At 41.3% G+C, this 20,666-nt stretch overlaps 1 protein-coding gene across 1 annotated transcript; it reads right to left on the bottom strand.

The window, feature by feature from the left end:
* Positions 1–1,913: 1,913 nt before the first annotated feature.
* On the bottom strand, positions 1,914–20,447 carry brwd3 (bromodomain and WD repeat domain containing 3). The gene is made up of 40 exons (XM_023276903.3): positions 20,291–20,447; positions 20,054–20,112; positions 19,926–19,955; positions 19,682–19,741; positions 17,943–18,093; positions 17,690–17,788; positions 17,425–17,585; positions 16,902–17,123; positions 16,168–16,268; positions 16,005–16,075; positions 15,061–15,161; positions 14,906–14,946; positions 14,720–14,824; positions 14,476–14,626; positions 14,251–14,385; positions 14,025–14,153; positions 13,540–13,765; positions 13,293–13,439; positions 12,456–12,636; positions 11,677–11,770; positions 11,415–11,585; positions 11,193–11,266; positions 10,926–11,118; positions 10,662–10,772; positions 10,473–10,580; positions 9,946–10,070; positions 9,765–9,847; positions 9,566–9,677; positions 9,327–9,388; positions 7,894–8,049; positions 7,679–7,799; positions 7,447–7,572; positions 6,512–6,587; positions 6,325–6,375; positions 6,093–6,236; positions 5,841–5,993; positions 5,544–5,713; positions 5,252–5,340; positions 4,436–4,570; positions 1,914–4,326 (listed from the first exon to the last, which is right to left on the bottom strand). Exons 1-40 carry the CDS (start codon positions 20,322–20,324, stop codon positions 3,497–3,499), a joined length of 5,388 nt encoding a protein of 1,795 aa, XP_023132671.2. The 5' UTR covers positions 20,325–20,447; the 3' UTR covers positions 1,914–3,496.
* Between the last annotated feature and the right edge of the window lie 219 nt (positions 20,448–20,666).

Here is a 20,666-nt window from a genome sequence, read left to right on the forward strand (position 1 = left end):
AAGGACAATTGAAACACTGCAAACTTTAAAAAAAAAAAAAAAAAAAAAGGGTCCTGAGGGCGGGTACATCCTGAATTTTTGTAAATTTTGGCACATTTTCACAATCGTGTCACATTATTTCAGTCCTGTAAGAGTTGATGGTGTTCATTCTCCCCAAATTCTTCACCTGGATATAAAAGTGTCTACATGTGGTGAAAGTTTAATCTCCACTGGCAGTTTGTTCCACTTGTTTGTAGCATAGCAGCTAAATGCTGCTTCTCCATATTTAGTCCCGACTCTGGCCTGGACAAGCTGACCTGAGTCCTTGGCTCTAAGAGCCTTGGTAGGTTTGTATTCTCTGAAAATATCACAGATGCATTCTGGGCCTAAACCGTTCTGGGATTTGTAAATGATCAGTAGGGTTTTAAAATCTATTCTGTGACTGACTAGAAGCCAGTGTGGAGATTTTAGAAGTGGTGCGATGTGGTCAGATCTCTTAGTCCTGGTTAAAACTCTAGCAGCAGTATTCAGGATGAGCTGAAGCTGTTTAATGCTCTTTTTGGGAAGCTCTGTTAAAATGCCATTACAGTAATCCAGTCTACTAGAGATGAACGCATGGATGAGTTTCTCTTGGTCTTTCTGGGAGACAAAACTTTTAATTCTGTTGATGTTCTTGAGTTCATAAGAGTACATTTTTTTAGTAGCATGTTATTTTTGCTGCCAATACCTAGATGAGACAAGCTCAGATCATGTAAGATCATGCAATCAAAATCCTGACTCTGGTTTTAATCTTTAAAAAAAATTGGCAAACACGATCTTTGCCTGACCATAATTCTAACCCAAAGCATCTGCTGCACACCGTCACTCAGCCTTTTAATTATCACATTTTAGTCACTTGATACTATCAGCACTGGAAGATTCCAACAAAGCAGTGTTCACATAATTCATATTTACAAATCAGGGTGCTATAACAAAAAAACTCTCCTTTTATTTTTTCCTCGACTTTCCTATTACATACACATTTTGCTTTGCCCCCTTATCCTCTGAAAAGCGACTTTTACCACTTAATGCATGGATCCATTTTAATTCGTACGATCCTCCAGCATCTCTGCAGTTTCTAGGTGTGGCGGAGCATGGTGCGTCACAGCTCAACCTTGTTTTCTCCTCGTCTGACTCACCCCAGCTTTCAGTGCATTAATGCAGTTAGGCAGTTGCAAATGGTAGTCAGGTTTATGTCTGCCTATCTCAGTCAGTAGACAATCCCAGTATTCTGAAACTCTTGAATCTCTGCCTTCGGTGGATGTTTACGACCCCATTATAAAGACAACAGATGACTTAGTCCCAGCGCTGGCGAATAACCCTTCAAGCTTGTCCTGGTCTACCACGGACAGACGCGATGCTTTTGTGAAATAAAACATCAAACAATACATTATTTTAAAGAGAAGTTCATTTCTTTATTTAAAAAAAAGAAAACACATACAATCAAAACATTGTGTATAAAAGACAGTCACGTAAGTTTATTCCACCTACAGTAGAATGTTATTGTTGTATCTGTCATCAACTAATTTGATGCTTTGAGGCAAGACTAAGCGTCATCTACTATATGAAAATAAGATCCCAAAATAAGAATCATAGTATTATCACACTCAACCAGAATAATTTCAAGACACCAGTTAATGCTGCCGCTCGGAGCACCCCACGTTTTCTGCTGTTTTGTTTCGTGACAACATGACACTAACCAAACTGTAAAATAACCTCCGAGGCCTCTCTCTCATGTCAGTGACCACACACAGAGGGATGAGGAGGTGTGTTTGGATTAGAGCACCCAGAGAGTGTTGAAATGTGAGTCATCGCTTTCCGATGTCTCCTGACTGGATGCTGCCTCAAGTGTTTTTCAGCACGACGTTTTCACGACTGCACAAGATTTGAGTGAATTGGTGCCAAAAAAAAAAAAAAGAAAAAGGCATCCATTCTGCTAGAGAGATGCCTGGTATTTCGAATTCATATCAGTCAAGAATCACAGATTACGAACTAAATATACACAGTGATTGGATTGTAAAAGCCAAAATGTGTGCAGTTTATCTACCCAAAGTTAGAAACCCATCAGTCCACAGATGGTTCGAAACAAAAGGGAGAAGGAAATGGCACAACACGGTAGCAAAGAACTGATCCATGGTTGCTACCTTTGCTTCAAACCAAAAGAAAGCACGATCGAGAAGGCCAATCAGATGAGACTTTAAGCTGAATCATCCACAGGCGGAAAGAGATTTCGAGTTATATCCTAGTCAAACTGAATTGAGTGTGCTGGCACAGTTCAAACATTCTCACACAAAAATCATGAGGTTTCATCTTACTTCTCTTTCTCTAATATATTCATTACTCAGCTGCCACATGGAGTAGGTAAATGTGCAAATACTTCCTTTTTCCTCACCGCTAATAAATGTACGAAATAGTTAAAGTAAGATAAGTAGAGTACAACGGAAAAATAAATATTTCTGTGAAGAGAGTTGGCCAGGGAACCTTTTGTTTTTGCACGTGCTGGATGGAGAAAGTGTCGTGGAAGCAACAATGACTGGATGCAGGTCTGATCCATCGGGGGGTGCAACAGTACAAATACAAACAGGACGCAGTGGCTTTTTTTTTTTTTTTACCCAAAAAAACAAAATCTATTTCACGCTTAAAAAGAATGAAAAGAAAAGCGCCAATGCTACCTAAATAACAGAACTGAGCAGCCAAAAAACAGTCAACACCAGAAAAAGGAAGCAGGGGAAAAACATTTAACATTCACAGGCCAAGGATGTCCAGAGGGAGATTTTTATGGTACTGTGCTCTACTGACTTCTTCCCAGTATTGCTAGTCCTCATACTACACTGCAAAGAACAAAATCAGAATGGTGGGAGTTCTGAAAACTAAGGCTTGCTGTTGTGAAGAAAGAGCAAGCACCCAAAAAATCAGATGACAGTTGACATCAGATACCGTAAGTGATACTGCACGCATCTCCCCATGGTCATGAGTGAACTTGTGACCATTAGCATGAGAGAGTTACTCATTGAGGGGAAAAAAAAAAAAAAGACAGAGAAATATGAGCACCATTTTTTGGCATCTCCGCATCCTTCTTTGGTGACCAGGAGTAAGAAAGGTTGTGAGAGGGACGAGGAGGAACTCATCTAGTGTTTTAACACTGGACGTGAAACGCACAGGGTGAGGAGGAGAAGAGCAGTGACGCGTCGTAAAGGCTCTTCCAGCGAGCAGTAAGGCCGAGGTGAGTTAGTCCAGTTGAAGAGGGTCCGTGTTGAACAGTAGCTCTGTTGACCAGGGAAGGAAAATCCGTGGCAACACTTCTTGAGCACCAGCTATCAGTTTGAGAGTCATAAGCATTATCAGATAAAAAGAAAATCATATATATATATATTTTATACATACACTTGTACAAAAAGAAAGAAAAAAAATCCCTGATGTGTTAACTCATGTTTAAAAGTCTTTTTTCTTTTGTTGAGGTTTGAAAAGGGGCAACGTGTCAGTGACTCCAGCCCATGAGGTGGCTGACACGGGCTTTCTCTGTCATGCGGCGTACCCGTCCTGAGCGGGACATGCCCAGGTTGAGGGGGTCGTCCTTCGACCCATGGCCATCATCCTCTGAGTCGTCTCTGTACAGAACTGTCCTGCGGCCCTGGTTACGCGTGTTGACCCGACGAGACTTGCAATGGTTGCCTCTCTGACTGCCAGCTGCGGCAGCTCCTCTCTGCACGTCATTTGAGTCTTCTTCCTCATCTTCCTCCTCTTCTTCTTCAGGCTCCTCCTCTTCCTCAGGCTCCTGCTCCTCCTCCTCTTCCTCCTCTTCATGTCTTACATCCACCTGCTGCTGCGGCTGCTGCTGCTCCTCCTCCTCCTCTTCTTCTTCTTCCTCCTCCTCCTCTTCTTCTTCCTCCTCCTCCCCCGCCACCTCCTCATCTTGCTCCTCATCTTCCGACTCCGACTCCTCCTCCTCCTCCTCCTTCTCTACCGGCAGCTGCACTCGTGCTCTTTTCGGTTTCTGTGCCGTGTCCTCTCCTCCTTTGTGTCTCCTTTTCCCTGAGGCTGCCACCTTACCCTTCGCTGAGAGGCGTACTGACAGGCAGGGAGCTTTGCTGTAGTCGTGATCTCCTCCCTCCATGTACTTCTCCATCTCAGAATCAGAGCTGTTCTCACTGTCAGACGATGAGGAGGAAGAGGAGGATGAAGAAGTGGAGGATGACTCCGACGACGAGCTATTGGATCCAGATGCCTCTTCGTCATCGTCGGACTGTTGCGTGTCTCGCCCGTGGCACTGTCTGGAGCCATTACTTAGATGCAAGTTACGCCGGTGGCCTGATGCAACACAAGAGGATGATGATTCATTTCTGCACCTTAGCTTTAATGTCACACTGAAAGGAAAAATGTGGGTACATTTTTATGTGGACTGCAACTTTTGTCATACCCGACTTCTTCACTGGAGTTGCTTGGCTGCGGGTCACCCGATGTGGCCCTTGACTTCTGCCTTTGTCGCTTGTCCCTGAACTTGGGGAAGAAGGCTGGACGTCCTCTTCCTCTGCTACACTGCTGCTTTGCTGAGCTGAAACAATAGTACAGTTTAATTACCAATCAGAACTATAATCATATTGGAATTGATTAGTGAAGATTTCAGTGTAAGTCAGATAAATATAGCCAATCGCCAAATAATGGCGACAGCTTACAGTTATTTCTGCAGAGGCCTGAATGCTGCGCTTAAAGGCCAATTCATGGTTTCTGTTTCCCTGTGTGCGGACCAATGTAGACTTTGAATGTAGACAACAGAATACATGTACTTCTACTCATAATACACATGCTACAGGGCACACATTTGTCTGCCCCTCACACTGAACAAATAAATACATACAGGATTGCTGTAGATGTTTCTGAAAGGCTGTGACTTTGCACTTTTTACAGGCTACAGTGGTTAGATACAGATTGGGCTGTGGCACCATGTCTGATTAATGGTTATACAGTGGAGCACAAATAGAAATTCTGACCTGATGTGGCCGCTAGAGAAAAGGTTAAGCAAGCAATTTATTCATGTTCATTAAACCTGGTAGTAGAAGACACCCTTCTCGTTATGAGATAATGGTGAAATAAAGTTTGAGATACTCAGATATGGGCAAAACTCTAATCCTTTCTAATGTTTCCCTAATTTTCACCTCCCCAAACAGTTTACAGCAGGAATCTATACAAGAAAACAAGCTTAAAAACACAGTAAGGCACAAGAGTGTGGTCTTACCCTGATATGATCTCTGAGAACGACTCTTCGTTGAGGTCTGGGATTTTTTTGGCTTTGACACCTTCCCTGACTTGTGCTTCCCTTTAGAGCTGGACATAAAAAACAGAAAAGAAAAACTTCAGAATACTAGACTACTATATGTAATGGCATACAGCATAAACTTTCAAACTAACTTTTTAGACCAAAACTAGGATTTGAAAAGACATTGGAGAGAAAACACAGTATTTCTACAGCTGTTAAGTTGAGCAGATAATTTGATAAAGTGTTAAGGTTTGTGGATGACGCTCAGCACCTGCTGGATGGACTGTTAGGCGGGGAGCTGCCACCGTTGTGCAATCTGTCCCTGTAACTGAGTCTCTGACGAGTCCGCCGTTCATTCTGAATGGCAGATTTGTGGTCGGATATGATGGCGATGATGTGTTTTTCAAAGAAGGCCGACAAGCTGAGGGTCATGGTATAGATCTAAAGAAAGAAATGAAATGTCGTCATTAAAATACTAAACCAGTACTTTATCAAACTTTTACTATCTATAAGAACAGTACTTTTATAGTAGATGACTGCATTTTTAACCTCAAAGATTCCACTTCACCTGTGATTTCTTGTTCGGTGTGTATGCTTTTGAGTTGCTAAAAATGAGGCGGATGTCTTTGGCAAACTCCACTGGATTTTCATAGTTTCCTGCCACCAGCGTCTCTGACACTGTACCCAGATCCATGGGAGTGTCAATGATGTCTCGATAGTCCTAAACAAAAAGAAAGTAGAGAGTAGAAAAGTTGAAATACTCAGGAATTCATGTGAATCTGACTACTTTGACAGTGGAGGTTGTTTCAGATCATTTTACCGGGTACTCAAAGAGATCCACAGGCTGTCTGAATGGTTCTGAATCCGGCGAAACCATCATCCGACGCAGCAGCTCCCGACACTGAGCTCGCCATACTTTTACATCCAAAGTCACACCACGCTTCTTAGAATTTGGGTCGGCTCCCTGACAGAGAGAAAATGAAATTCAGCTACTACTAATGGGGCTGCTACTAGTGATTTTAAATCTTGTGCAATGGTCTGGTCTTTCTTACTCGATGTCCTGTAGATGTCCCTGGAGTGTCTGAGTCCACATCCAAGTCAACCTGCAGAGGACCACATACAAATCTAGATGACTATTTAAAGCAAAAAAGAATCATCTAAAGTAAAAGCAGTTATCAAATGTAAATAAAACAAATAAAAACAAACACTTGTATATTCAACACAGCCCAGCATTCTCACCTCAGCTTCTTCTCCACTGCTGACCTCAGATTTGAGTTTGTGATACAGATCCAAGATGTCTGTGCAGCTCTGGTCTCTGAAGGAGACAAGGAGCCAATAAATCAGACACATGTGTAGGGATATTGTTACTTCACTATTCAAGCATTAACAAAGAAAACAGGGGTGTCAAACATAAGGCCTGCGGGTTAATACCGGCCCGTTAGGGGGTCCAATCTGGCCCGCGGGATGACTTTGCAAAGTGTAAAAATTACAAAGGTAAAAATGAACACTTGCTGTGAAAATATTTAAAGACACTGAACATTGTGCAATATAATGTCACTCAGCAGCTTCAGTATGACAGAGTTTGGTTTGGTTGAACCCTATTGTTGACATACTGCCACATCTTTTATGTATTTTTATGGATAAATTTTAAACATTTACAAGGCAGAGAGATAAATTAACCTTCTTCCTTAATAGTTCCTACTTTAGTTTGTGTGGTGTGGTGCTCAGGATTACTACAAAGAAGCAGAAATGAATGGGAATTCAAAATTATTTCTAGATCTTGATACGTTGCAAAATACTATATTGTTTGGTTTCAGATACCAGCGACTAAATGTTTTGTGTCTTTGTAGACACTGTAATCTATAAGTTGTGATACACAAATGATAAACTGAGGCTTAATATTGTTGAAATTGCACTTAATTTGCTTAAGAAATTTCAGGTTGTTCATAATGTTTTGTAAAAAGACAGTTGATTAAATGTGAACATTGTCAGAATGTGCTTTTTTGCACTAAAACAAAGGAAAATATTTGGAGTTGTCGTTATTTATAAGTTATTATGTTATGATTTTACTGGTCCGGCCCACTTGAGATGAATTGGTCTGAATGTGGCCCCTGACCTAAAATGAGTTTTACATCCCTGATATGAAATATAACATGAACTCAGCAGAGTCTTACCCAATGTAGTGGAGGAGAACATCAGTCACCACCTTGGCAGCCGCTACAATGGGGCTTTGGGGTTCGTTGAAAGTGCGGGCATTGTGTTCTATGTAGCGCACCTCCCACATTAATGCAGAGATCCGCCTGCAGCAGAGAAGAACATCAGCACTCGGAAACCAACACACTAGGACTTTAAAAATCACAGCGAGAAAAACTGTGACACTGTGTGAAGTCATTTGTGCGCCTTCACCTGTAAAAGCGATTCTCCAGTCGTTTGCGGATGGTGCTTAGATCAGTGGGGTAAGCCACCACAGTGCAGTACAGAGGGTAGTCCCGCAGGTTTACAGGTGATGAGAACGCCTTGGCTACATCTGTGGACAAACACAAATAAGATCATGGCAAAAGGGAACAAAGTCAGACTTTCCCTGTAACGAACTAACCATGATCGACCCTTTGGTGGCCTACCTAGTGTAAGAAGCTGGTCGATGCCATTCATGACTCTCTCACAGTCTTCGTCTCGTGTGTGAGCCCCCCACTCTCCTTCCTGAGGCCTGTAGAGCAGAGCTTTTAGCTCCTCTTCTGCCACCTCCACCCCGTCACCAACCTGCTCTGGCAACGCAGCTGATGGAGCCACAAAAACAATGGTTAGGTATCTGCACACAAAAAATGCACACAATGATAAAATGCTGCAATGCTTAGTAGTTGGAGATTACATGTCTAGAAAAATGTCCCTTAGTTCCATCTCAGGCATAGAATGCAATAAACCAAAAATATTAATGCTTAAGTGTCAAAATGTTTGTCATTTTCACCCACTCTGCTTCTGAAACAAAATGGGAGAAAAAATCTGTGATATGAAAGTGAACTGACTGACACCCAACTGCATTTAAAATGGACAAATGGATGCTACATGAATATAACAGAAAGATGACACTTAAAAAGGAATAGCTAGAGGGTTCGCATCTTCGAGCAAGTCCTGTGAACAGAAGGTTGCTTGTTAGGTCATCAAGAACATTAAAATGGCAACTATTCTGAACAGGAAAAGGTCTCTAAATGCTAAAAAAAATAATGTCACTGCACTCTCTTGAAAAAGACATGGCACTAGTTCCTTCAGCAATATGTTATATCCAGGTCAATGTGTTTTAAATATTGAATTTTTCGGGCTTTTTGCCTCTATGTTTAATAAGACAGTGTGGACCGACAGAGGGACAATGAGGGGAGTGATATGTAGCTGACTGGGAATCAAACTTGGGATCTGGTGCTTGGCTATGAGGTCTCCCCACATTTCCAGGTGTTTTACCTACCGATATTTTTTAGCATAAAATAAAACTGACCCTAATGATGAATGAAATAAAAAATGTAAAATTCTAATTACATTGGCTTTTACATATATTTGGCCACTCTAAACTGATATAGTTTGCCATGACTTTTAGCAGTCTTTTGGTGTATGCTTGATTTATTTTCTGTGAAAAACTTTAATGACTATTTTCACCATGTCTTTTCTGAACGCCTCTAAGTTACTTCGTGATGATATCGACTAGAAATGACGGGTAGATAATGTTTTTTTTTCCCTTTAAATTGTGGTTTCCATCCTGATTCACAACCACTGTTGCTGGCAATATATGTAATGCTGCATTTTCTAAGACAAAGCCTTACAAAGAACTTTAGTTTTTGCTTAAAATTTATTTAACAGGATGAGATATATCATTACGAAATGCCACTTTTGAAGTAAAATCTTATGACATATATTTTGTACAGTTTCAGTGGAAATTGTATATTATATAGTATTTATTGTTTACAATTGTTTATTTTGTGTTATCCTTTGTCCTTTTTTCACATTTTGCCTGCACTCTAATAAAACACCACATAAAAAAAATACCTTTGCAGGTTACACTACTGACCTTCCTCAGGAATAGGCTCCATGTCCCAGGGACTCATTTTCTCCCGTTCACCATTATCCCACCTGATGAGACAAAAATACTTTTGTTTGTTATAGAATATAGTATGAGATTACAGATGCTTATATGATTTAATTGTAATGAAATATGACAAGAGGCCAGCAGAGACAAACATGGTGTTAACAGAAAGAACTGTTAATACATTTTGTTGCAGTAGAAATGCTGTAGAGAAACAGACGTACTTCACTGCATAGCACTGAAACAGGCTATCTGGATACTCTGGCTGCAGGGGCTCCTGATCCTCCACAGATCCAAACCACCAGGCGTCATCAATGATGCTGCGGAACCTCATACCTGAGGGGAGGATGAAGCAAAAGTTGAGGACTGACCACAACAGTGGGCATAAGGGGTAAACACATCATTTCAAAAGACCCGACTAACCTGGCTGCCAGTTGTGCTCTTTAGCCTCATTGTAAAACTGCTGCAGTACCAGAAAATCTATGACATCGGGCATGTCATGATACCTTGGGGAGTGGGAGAATGAAGAAGAGATGAAATACACTTTACAGAAAATGTCAGTCATTTATTAGCTAGGTAATATATACTGAAAATAAATGCTCACTTTAAGGAGAAAGAGTCATTGGTCATCTTCCCTGAGACTGGGTCCAAGAAAGCCAGTTTTAGGCAGCAGAGGGTGGGAGGTCCCACTTCATACTTAAGTCCAACCACCTTTACAGATTCCTGGTCCTGAAGGGGCAAAACAAACACGGCAAGACCCAAGATCAATGTATGTTCACTACAATTGCTTGTTAGTCAGTGCTGCTTATTTGGGGCATTCTGCACAATGCATGATGAATTTAGATTCAGGATTGTTGCCACATTCTTTGACCCGTCTGCTCCACAAATTGCTTTCATCCAAAATAAACACCAACAAATTATGATGCACTGTGAACAAAAGAGGGTTGAGAGGTCTGCCAATTTCTTCTCTTGGCCAACTGCAGCGCAAAGTGGGCATGACCATCTGGTTACCAGTTTTTGCAAGTTACAAAAACTGGCTGCAGTTTTCTGACTCTAAAACACCTTATGCTCTAATGGAGCATGGTAAGGGACAGCACACAGCACAGGCTTTTAAATAAAACGGTGCCTCACCCTGAGGTTGAGTCTGTTCCACGGTTGCTTCTGAGGGTTGATGCTGTAGGCCTTGGCCCTGCGAACAGCTCGGACGTACGCCTGATGGCCTTGTTTGAAGTAGATGAGCTGCAGGAGGACAAGAGAATCAAGATTAAAATATATTTAATACATTTTTCTGCTTGATGTCTAAGTGTCAGTCCTCCTTACTTCATCCCCCATCTGGGGAACAAAAGGAGAGCGGTGAGGGATGGTCTCCATTATCCACGATGGCGGCAGCCACTCCTCCGCATCAAGTCCAGCCAGAGAAGATGGGGGTTTCTGAATACAGACGAGTTGATAGACGTTTAGGTTCAGACTTCCTATTGTACTCTGTGATCAGTCTACATTGAAACTAAAACCTAGTAAACTAATGCTGTCCACAAAGATATGCTTTGACTGTGAGTACTGGAGCTGTGGATCATATTATCTCACCTGTTTGGTCTCCTTGGGCTTCTTCTTCTTCTCATTTTCCTTCTTTTTTGCCTCCTTGGCCTCATCGCCAGCTTCTTCCTCCTCAGAGCTGCTGTATTCTGGGGGCTGTACAGGCCTCCTGGTTGTTCGCTTTGGTGGCTGGAGGTTGATTCCAGCATCAGCTGTCCAGTCAGAATACTCACTGGAGGAGTCGCTGAGAATCAAAGAGGGATGCTGTTAGGTGGGTGATCAGAGCTACATCATTAAAACAAAGACAAAGATAATTACCTGGAGCTGCTTTCACTCTGCCACTGAGTTTCAGCATCAGAGGAGGCGTCAGTTTGCTCCACCCGTTCCGTTGCCTGTCAACACAAAAGACAGACATCTCTGTTATCAAATGATAGTTAACAGATTTTTTGTGGTTCCACAGCTTGTGCAACATGGCCAATTGTTGGCACAAAATTCTGCGATTCATTTTTGGATATTGTACAGTAGAAAAATGGATCATACTTCTCTGTCACTGTCTGAGTCGATCTGGCTGCCAGAGTTACGGCGATTGCTGGAAGTCCGACTCCTGCTTCCGGGACGGCGGACCTGAGCAGAGCGGGTCTGATAGGCGTGGCGCTGCTGCTTTTTCTTGGTCGGCCGCAGGGAGCGCAGGCGTGAAGCAAGCGGATCGCTCTGCAAAGTGGGAAAGGTGGGTGGAAAATGAGAAGAGCAGGAATGAAATCACATACATACATAAACAACTGCAACATCAAAAATAGCATACCTTGGGGGTGCAGGTTACCGGTTTCTTCCTCCTCTCTGCATTGTATAGAGAACATTCCATGTCGCCTTTGGCTTGCCGGCACTCCTCCAAAACTCTAAAAATCCAATCAATCATGAAATCACCGCTATTACTGCAGTCTAATACTTTTTGGGTACGATGTGCTAAAAATAAGAGATGATATAATTATGGCAAATGCTATTAGACTGAAGACCAGAAGTAAAACATAGGTATGCAAAACATAATCGTGTAAACTTTAGGTATTCTAACTTCTGACACATGTTGGAAAACTATGCATGAAATCTGTCACAAAATAATAAGGGTAAGATGTGGAGCAAAAAATCTGAACGTCTGGGCATGTTCTCTGTAAAACATGACCTAATGACAACTTAAAACGCATGTCTTCTGTAAAGTGAGATCATGATAACCTGATGTCATGATCTGACAAAAATACATTGAGAAAAGTACAATGGTGTCAAAACTGTCACTCCTATCATACGCCCTATAGGCGTGGAAAAATGACCAACGCTCATAGCATAAAAGACGGTGCACAGCTGAGGTTCTTCAGTTCTTCTTGGGGGTTATCACTGCTAAGAATTAACAAATAAATCCTGCTGCCCTCTGAACACTGACTTCTCTTGGTGATTTTTTGAAGATCAGAACATGGTCAAGTCATAGACACTGGCCTTGATTTGTAACTTAGTTTACACTTCATCATTACTAATACTAACTGCTCCAAGTAAGGTCCTTACAATCAGTGTAATTCCCTTCATCCACCTCACCTGAATATCCCTTGTGGCACTTCAGTGACCACCACTCTGCGGCTCCAGGCTAGCAGGTCCCTCTCTGTGGCCACTTGACTACGAAGGGCGTTGTGCTGCATCTGCCACACCCCATCCACCTGCCCACTTCTGCGAGGTGCAACAGTTGGAGAGGAGGGCACCAGCTCTGCTGCATCCTCAGCTAAAAATAAGAATACATTAGTGTGCTATGGATATATGCTATCTGGGAAACACAACATTTTTGGGAAAACAACACACAACTATTAAAAATCTCTCACTAAAAAAAAGCTAAGTGTACTATTTTGGCAACACATCTACAGTTTTAAATGCAAAAATTTTGAAAAGGACTTTCACCATGTGGCACCCTACACAGCGAAAATACTTTTTTATTGTGTTTTGTGGTTATTATAAACTTGGAGGTGGAAAATAAATGGTATTAAGATTGAGGAAGTTAACTTCTGTGGATCCTCAAGTCCCTTTACAACTAATTTAGCCTCCCAGTTTTACAAGCCAGTAAAAAGTGGACCAAGGTGCTACGTAACACCTAACTAACCAATAGTCTTCCAGCTCTAATTGTGCTGCGCTGTTAATCACAGACAGTGTGTTGTTTATAACCTGTTGAGAACAGCCCTAAAAACAGGGGTAATAGTTTACTGATAGTCATGGTGACGTGAACTAACTTTGCAGTATTCTGAGCTGAAACACTGACACACTATGGCTACATGTGGGACATTGATGAATTTGCTTTAAGGTTTGCTGAACTAGCCAAAGACATACTGTTTATCACAAAGAAAAATGTCTTTTAAATCTGCTTAAATAATGTTGAGTCAAACATACCCCCTTCTCCTTCCCCTTCAGCCAGCTGTTCTGCGTTCTGACGTTCGTCCTGCTCATTCTGCAATTGTCTGATGAGATTGTCCAAAAGGCTTTCTCCATTTTCTGCTGTTTGCTGGCCAAGTACCTGCTCAACCAACTCTCCATCACCTAAGCAACAAAGAGGAAGATCATGGGTCAAACACCGTGAGTCACATTTCGTCAGCTGAAATTCTTTCTGAACGGTATGAGCAATAAGTGGGCATTTTACTGTTTGCCATGTATCCTAGCTGAGGAATGAGCTGATCCTCCTTGCAGTTCTCTCTTCCTGGCACCAGGCGCTGGTAGTGAGGAGGATGAGGATTCCCGTCAACGTCCACCAGGAAGGGTGGAGGCATGAGGTGAGGAGCCTGCTGTGTCTGCTCATCCAGGACGTAGTTATTAGAGTCACGAATAAGAGGTCGGTAGTCCGTGTGGAAGAACATCTGGTCAGGAATCTGGAAGGGATCAAGAGAGGTCATACTGATCATTGGGGTTAAAGGAGCATGGTACAAATACGGAGTTGCCACTCTTTAGCAGTGCACTCAGTAAAACGAGATTAATTCAAGTTGTATGATTGTATGAAGAAGACTGTATAATCACAAGTTCACTATGTTGTCAAATGGTATATGTTTTTAGTGTTCCTTCAAAAAAACGTAAATTACACAGTAACTTTCTTAGGTAATGAGATCTTAGCCAACAGCTGTATGTTGTTACCTTCTCATATGGTCTGCTGCAGCCGAAACCAAAGATGAGCAAATGGCCGTGTGAGTCAGTGCAGGCAAAATGCTGCCCATCAGCTGAGAACTTGCAGTCAAAAATAGCACCGTGGCCCTGGCCCTCGATCTAGAAACATTATAACATGGACTTAAATATAGTGGTAAAAACAAACAAGCCAAAAAGAAAAACTGGTGGGTGATTCTCAATAGTAACTCTCAATTACCATGTTGAAGAAATTGCGGATCTTAGCTCCTTTTGTTAGATCCCACATGTAAATGTTGCCATCGTGGCCGGCAGATAACATGATGCGGGAGTCGAACGGGTGAGCCTCCATCACAAACACCTCGTCATCGTGACCCTTGACAACAGAGAGTACAAACATTTAGGGTGGGCAGTTTGTCAAAAACTGCAATTTTACTTCTGTTTTTACCCTGCGTCAACAACTCACAGACAAAACATGCAGCAGCTGTCCACAAGTTGCACTCCACACTTTGAGCAAGTAGTTTGACACTGCAGTGATGACAGTGCTATCCACACGATCCCACGCCACCATGGTCACCACCAGCTTGGTTTTATCGTCCCCATTGGCAACAGTACTCCTAAAAGGAAATATCCCACCAGACATGAGACTCTATGCAACTGAAATGGCATTGTGAAACACTGCGTTGTGTAATACAGTTTTTCTCTCTTACCCAGGCAACCTTGCAGCCATGTCTAAAGTGATGCTCTTCCACTCTTGTTGCTGGTAATGCCAGATCCTGGCTGTGCCGTCTCGACTGCCACTCACAAACCTTAGGCTACATAACACACGTAAAGGTCAAAGGCTTGAAACACACAAGAAACAGTTTGAGGTTGAAGCAGGTCTCAAAAACACCCACCTGTCACTGTTATTGCTAAACTGGACGACTACGACTTTATCCTAAAAAGAGGAAAAGCAGATAAGAATGAAAGTTCCTGGGACTGTTTAAATGAAGCTGAAATGGTAAAACAAAGTGGACCAGGATTGATGCGGATGCTGCATTTTATTTCTTACCGTGTGAGCATCCATCTCAGAGACCTTCATGGGCGTTTCAGCCCCAAGGTAGTAGACCCTGATCATGTGATCTGTGCCACCGGTAGCCATGAACATGCCACCTATTAACAGTTAACAGAATGAAATCAAGTGAGAATAACACATTCCCTTTACAATAATAGCCATAATAGCAGTCGTGTGTTGTACCAGTATTAATAACAACTGATGACAACAAAATGACATATTGATATGATGTTAGTAATCCAGTGGCAGTAATTGTTGCATTCAACAGGTACAAAAATGGACTCCCACACACTGTCTAACTTGTAATCATAAACTTATTGGTGTAACGTTTCAATACTACACCTTCAGGTCTAGTACCAAAACGTTGCACCAGTAAGTTAGACAGCGTTCAGGAGTCTGTTTTTGTACCTGTTAGATACGTGCTCTTCTCTCTCCTACACACCTGCCTCATGAAACAGATGTGTGAACAGTTCCCTTGAGTAATTGTCTCGCTGGCATTTCAAATAAAATGGTTTGTTTTTTTGAATCTTTAAATAGGACATGCAGAATAAAGTGATTTTGATGAAATATCATAATTTTAAGTTTTGATTTGGTCTTGTTTTCCCAATGACATGAATGACATGTCACAGATAAGTAGTTTAAGGACTTCTAGAAAGTTGAAAATCTTACGATTCTTTACATTTTCATAGTTTCTTGCCAAGATCAATATCACTGGTTTGATTTGTTTTGTTTTTTTTTCAAAGATAGCATGCATTTAAAGCTCTTGACAACTTTGGTGGTTCAGACACAGACCCTTATCGACAGACTCCTTTACCAGTAGGCGTACAAAAAAGCACATACCAAAGGGTTATGTAGTTAGGTATCTGACTTTGTTTTGCTGGCCACATTAGGAGAAGTGCATCTGAACAATGAAGTGATAGCTTGCTTGGAAATACACTTACCACTACTGAAAGAGGAAGAAGAGACTTGTACTCCTGGCCGTGACCGCTCGACAAACTTGACTGGTTGATCACTGAGGAAAAGGACGCACACAATACCAAATGTTATTTTCATAAAAAAGATGAACAGTAAAGCTAAAAAGTTATGTTAGATGACAATACTTACTTAAATTTCATGCTGAGCGAGTTCCACTTCCAGAAACACACCATGCCGTCTGCACCTGTTGAGGCCAGGTATCGCATTGTTCCTTTGACTGCAGGACAAAACTGGGAGGAGAGAAAGTCAGCGTTGGTTAGTCACAAGCAAGGACTGACCGGTATTGAGTCCTCTGAACCCCAAGCAGTTTCTGAGCATTTTACGCTCTTGTCAAGTTTTTTCTCACTGTGGCCTCATTTTTCACTGTAATATCAAGTATGATGCAGCGATAATGTCATAACTCATAAAAAAATTGAAAAATTAAATGGCTTTATGGTTATGGTTGTGTATCTGATGGAGCTAATGGTTTTGGTGATTTTTTTAATGAAACACGTAGAATAAAGGTACTTTGCTGAAACACCATGATATTAAACTGATAATTCTTTCCGTTTTTACAGTTTGGGCTCTGATAAATGGCGTAGTTTTGGCAACAGACTGGCAGACCTGGGGGTTCAGAGGGTTAATTTTTTGCAACAGCAGCAAACAGCTGATTAAAGCTGAGACAACGCAGAAGCGCAGAGAATCAAGGTGATACAATCAATACAAGATCGAAATTGGCATGGGTTTGCATTCAAAGCGATAATTATCTGTGTCATTTTTCATTTTAACTGGCTATTTCAGATGTTTTAAGAAAGCCTGAGGAAAAAAACTTACAAACCCTGGAGATTAATGCTAAACCTGTTTAAGCTTTTCATCTGTATCACCTGTATGGATGTGATGGAGGCAGCATGAGCCTGCAGAACAGTGATGGGCGCACAGGTGCGCAGGCACCACACTCTGATGACTTTGTCACAGCTGGCCGAGGCAATGAGACTGTTCTCGTGGTTGACAGCAATGTCACAAATCTCTGCTGAGTGGCCGCGGAGTGTTGCCAGGAGCCGGCCATCATCTGTGGCCCAGATTTTCACCAAGCAGTCATCAGAACCCTAAACAACATCAGACAAATACAAAGAAATGAGCGAATTTCATGGTGAGCCACCTAGGACTGAAAAATGTCCAATGTGCATAAAACTGTTCACGAAAAGGCTTGTGAGTTCAAGATCGTCATCATGCATACACAAATACAACAATGATTGAACAAAAATGCTTCAGACTAGTTTGCTTTTGTTTGTCACAAAAGCAGAACAGTTTGCCCAGATTTGACATGACACGTGGAACTGTAACAACTGAAATACATTACATAAAGTTGTGCTGCAGTAATCAGTGGGCCCAGAAATAATCACTCACCGTAAATATCCGACGACCAGTGCGGTCAAAGGCTACACAATAGACTGAAGAGAGGTGGCCAAGGATACGTTTGTGTATCTTCATGTACTGGTAGGAGGAAGACGGCAGAGCCTGGCCAAAACGAGCCGTACCTGTGGCCTGGCGAGCACCCATGATGGATACTTGATATGAAAACCCATGAAGATGATTAGTAGAGGCAATAGACCATTACAGAAAACTGCTCTCGGTCATAATAGGCTCAAATTAACAAAAAAGTTTCACGCACCAACATTAGGAGGATTTCCATTGCTGACTGGAGGTTCTGGCGGACGTCCTCGGTGGAGTGCAGCAACAGCTGAGCCACGGCATACTTTGTGGCTACAACCTAAGTTCCACAGACAGGTAGTTAAAAATTATTTGGAAACTGTCCTATTTCCAGGAAAACACAATAAATCCAACAATTACACGAGCAATGGTATGAGGACTGTCTAAAAACACCGAGAGAACAGAACGATGGTGGACGGGAGGAAAAGACTCACTTTTGGTGGTGCGAAGCAACGACTGTCTTCCCAGCCCCAGGAGGGTTTGTACTCCAGGGACACTAGGTGGGATCTCCTTCTCTATGAGAGGACCTATCCGCTGACAAACACGGAGCAGGTAGTCTGCAGGAATATGCTGGTTCAAAATCACCTACACAAGTCACAGATAATTATTACAAAGTAATACAACAACTATATACACAACATTTAAAAACAAACACCCAAACATTACCATCTCAGTTGCATTCTTAACAACTGCTAACACTTTACACATTGTAATGATTAAAACTGACCAAAACTGGATTTTTCAAACAGTTTTTACAACAGTTAACAGCTTCAATTATTTCACATTGAAGTATCAGATGACAACACGAAGACAAGATATCAATTGATTTGATTAAGATCCCTTAAATATTTTTTTTTTTGAATTGTAACATGAAAGTGCACTGATGATGACACATTAAAAAAATATATCAGTGGTTTGTGGTGGACAAACATTATGACAGATGCTGTTTATAGATTAAAACAAACATATATTGGGCATTACTGCAATGTAATTTCTTGTTATCTATTAGTAAACATATCAGCACATAAGCAATAAGCTAATACTGTCAAACTCTATTTACATGTTTATTTAAAAAAATAATACAAAGTTGATCTTTGAGTGCAAAATTTCATTCACATTTTCACATACTGTTAGGGAGCACTAAATGATTGGGGGGAAAAATCTAATTGACATTTTTCTGACATATATTGTGATTTGATTTGTGACTTATTTTTTTAAGTCATGCTTTACACTTTAAATCCTGGGTGTTATGGCTGCACAAAATATATTATATATTGCATTCATTGTTGTAAATTGCACTTTCAATTTGAAATGGGTCCGTTGTACTCCTTTCACTCAGATTTTATAGGGACAACCTAATGAGCAGTGCATTTTTGACACACAATAGCACAAATATAACAGAAAATGTTGAATTTTTTCTTAGTAATTATATTTATGTTTATTTGACTATTATTCTTAGATTCATTACAAGTAAATACTTTAGTGTTCCCAATTAATGCAATTTTATATTTCTGCTATACTTGTTCAGAGGAGAAATGTTCTGCATCTTCATTTTTACCTAACCACATATCTAACAGCTATAGTCACAAGAAATATATATCATTGGATACAATGCATACAACTAAGCAGTCACTCACATCTATTTATCAGTCATCTTTTTCAAACGTAACCAATTTTCATTTCTATTTCCTGTTCACAGTTGCTCGTCAATATCATTTTTAACACGGTTTTGTCATGCAGATAGTTGAAAAACAATCTAAAGCCACGGAGGGAGAGATAAAGAAAGAGGAGGGACACGGAAGCTCACATCCAATCGAAAGACTCGCTTTCTACTCTTCCGGTTCGTTCGCAAACGAAACTGTGATTTGATTGGCTCCAACAGAAGATCGACAGCTCTCTGGGTCTGGTTTAGCCTATCACTACATGCGCTTTTCTCCATTCTCCGCCTACTAGCACACAATAGCAAACCCTGTATATAGATATTTATGAACAGGCCTGCAGTAATATAGATGTTTAAATGTATTATAACAAACATAAACACATTTCCACCGCGTTTGCGTTGAATGATTAGTGACATTAAAACGGAGACAAACGCCAAGAGGCGACTGTCGAATAAAAAATAAATAAAACGTTTCGTTTGATTAAAAAGTTAATGTTGATAATTCACACTCACCCAATCTTGAAAGGTGCGTTTGTATTTCTCCCCGTCCCAACTCCATCGTTGCGGGACCAACTAAAGTTAAAAAAACAAGCTATTAGAGGTAACACTAAACTGCTAGCTTCGTCTCGGCTGGGAAACGCGCTCCTTTATCTAACGTCGGCCAAAATACTGAAAAGTTTCCCGAAATAGCAGCAGATAGGCAGCACTACGGAAACCACACATGAGAATAAACAGAGAAAGGTCCAGCTGAACGTACCTCATACTCCTCCAGCTCCTCGACCAGAATCTAACAACAGACACACACGGTTAGCCTCACAATGCTAGCACGGCTACCAATTTATACGACCGGTATGAGTTATTATTTTGCTTATCGTATGTTGTTACCTGTGCTGCTTTTTTACAGGGTCCAGACTGGAGAAATCTGGCAATGAGGTAATACAGTTCTGAAAAGAAAGAAACGTTTTATCAGCTCTGGACTAACTAATGCCGCTATTGAGCCGAGCTAACGTTAGCTAGCTTTGAGCTGCTCTCGTTCACTTAGCCCCGCTAGCTGAAACACAACTGTAAACTGTGTCAGTGCAAAATATTTAGTCGCGAATCGACGGGGCGCTCAGCACTCACCAGCTTCGGTTTGTGAACACTGTTCTCTTGCCATCACTTGATAAGACGGGCGACATTAAGACAAACTGATGTTTTAGCTTGCTCGTTAGCCGCCGGCTAGCTAACAGTAGCTAGATGTGTGTAGCTAAAACAGGCTAGTGAATGGCCTCCTCCTCTCGAGTTGTTCCCAGACCACCTGGTGCTTTGTATCAGCGCCCTCCAGTGAAACAATGTAATACTGAACGGTTTGTTTTGTTAGATGGATAAATATGGCAAAAATATACAAATTTATAGCGTTTTATCCAACAGTTAAGACAAAAAATAGCAAAAAAAACTTGACTTGATTGAAATTAGGTGAATGAAAGGGCTGACACTGACCAGAATTGATATAACAATA

Source organism: Amphiprion ocellaris, chromosome 14 (assembly GCF_022539595.1).
Source record: "Amphiprion ocellaris isolate individual 3 ecotype Okinawa chromosome 14, ASM2253959v1, whole genome shotgun sequence".
NCBI lineage: Eukaryota > Metazoa > Chordata > Actinopteri > Pomacentridae > Amphiprion > Amphiprion ocellaris.

Bases quoted from the DNA above. Each gene is read 5' to 3' on its own strand.
- brwd3 (XM_023276903.3), bottom strand. From the start codon at position 20,324: ATGGCAAGAGAACAGTGTTCACAAACCGAAGCTG. The intron at 17,586-17,689 runs GTGCGTGAAACT...TTTCATATCAAG, and splicing joins TGGAAATCCTCCTAATGTTG to TATCCATCATGGGTGCTCGC. The intron at 13,440-13,539 runs GTAAAATGCCCA...TTTGTTGCTTAG, and splicing joins GCTAGGATACATGGCAAACA to GTGATGGAGAGTTGGTTGAG.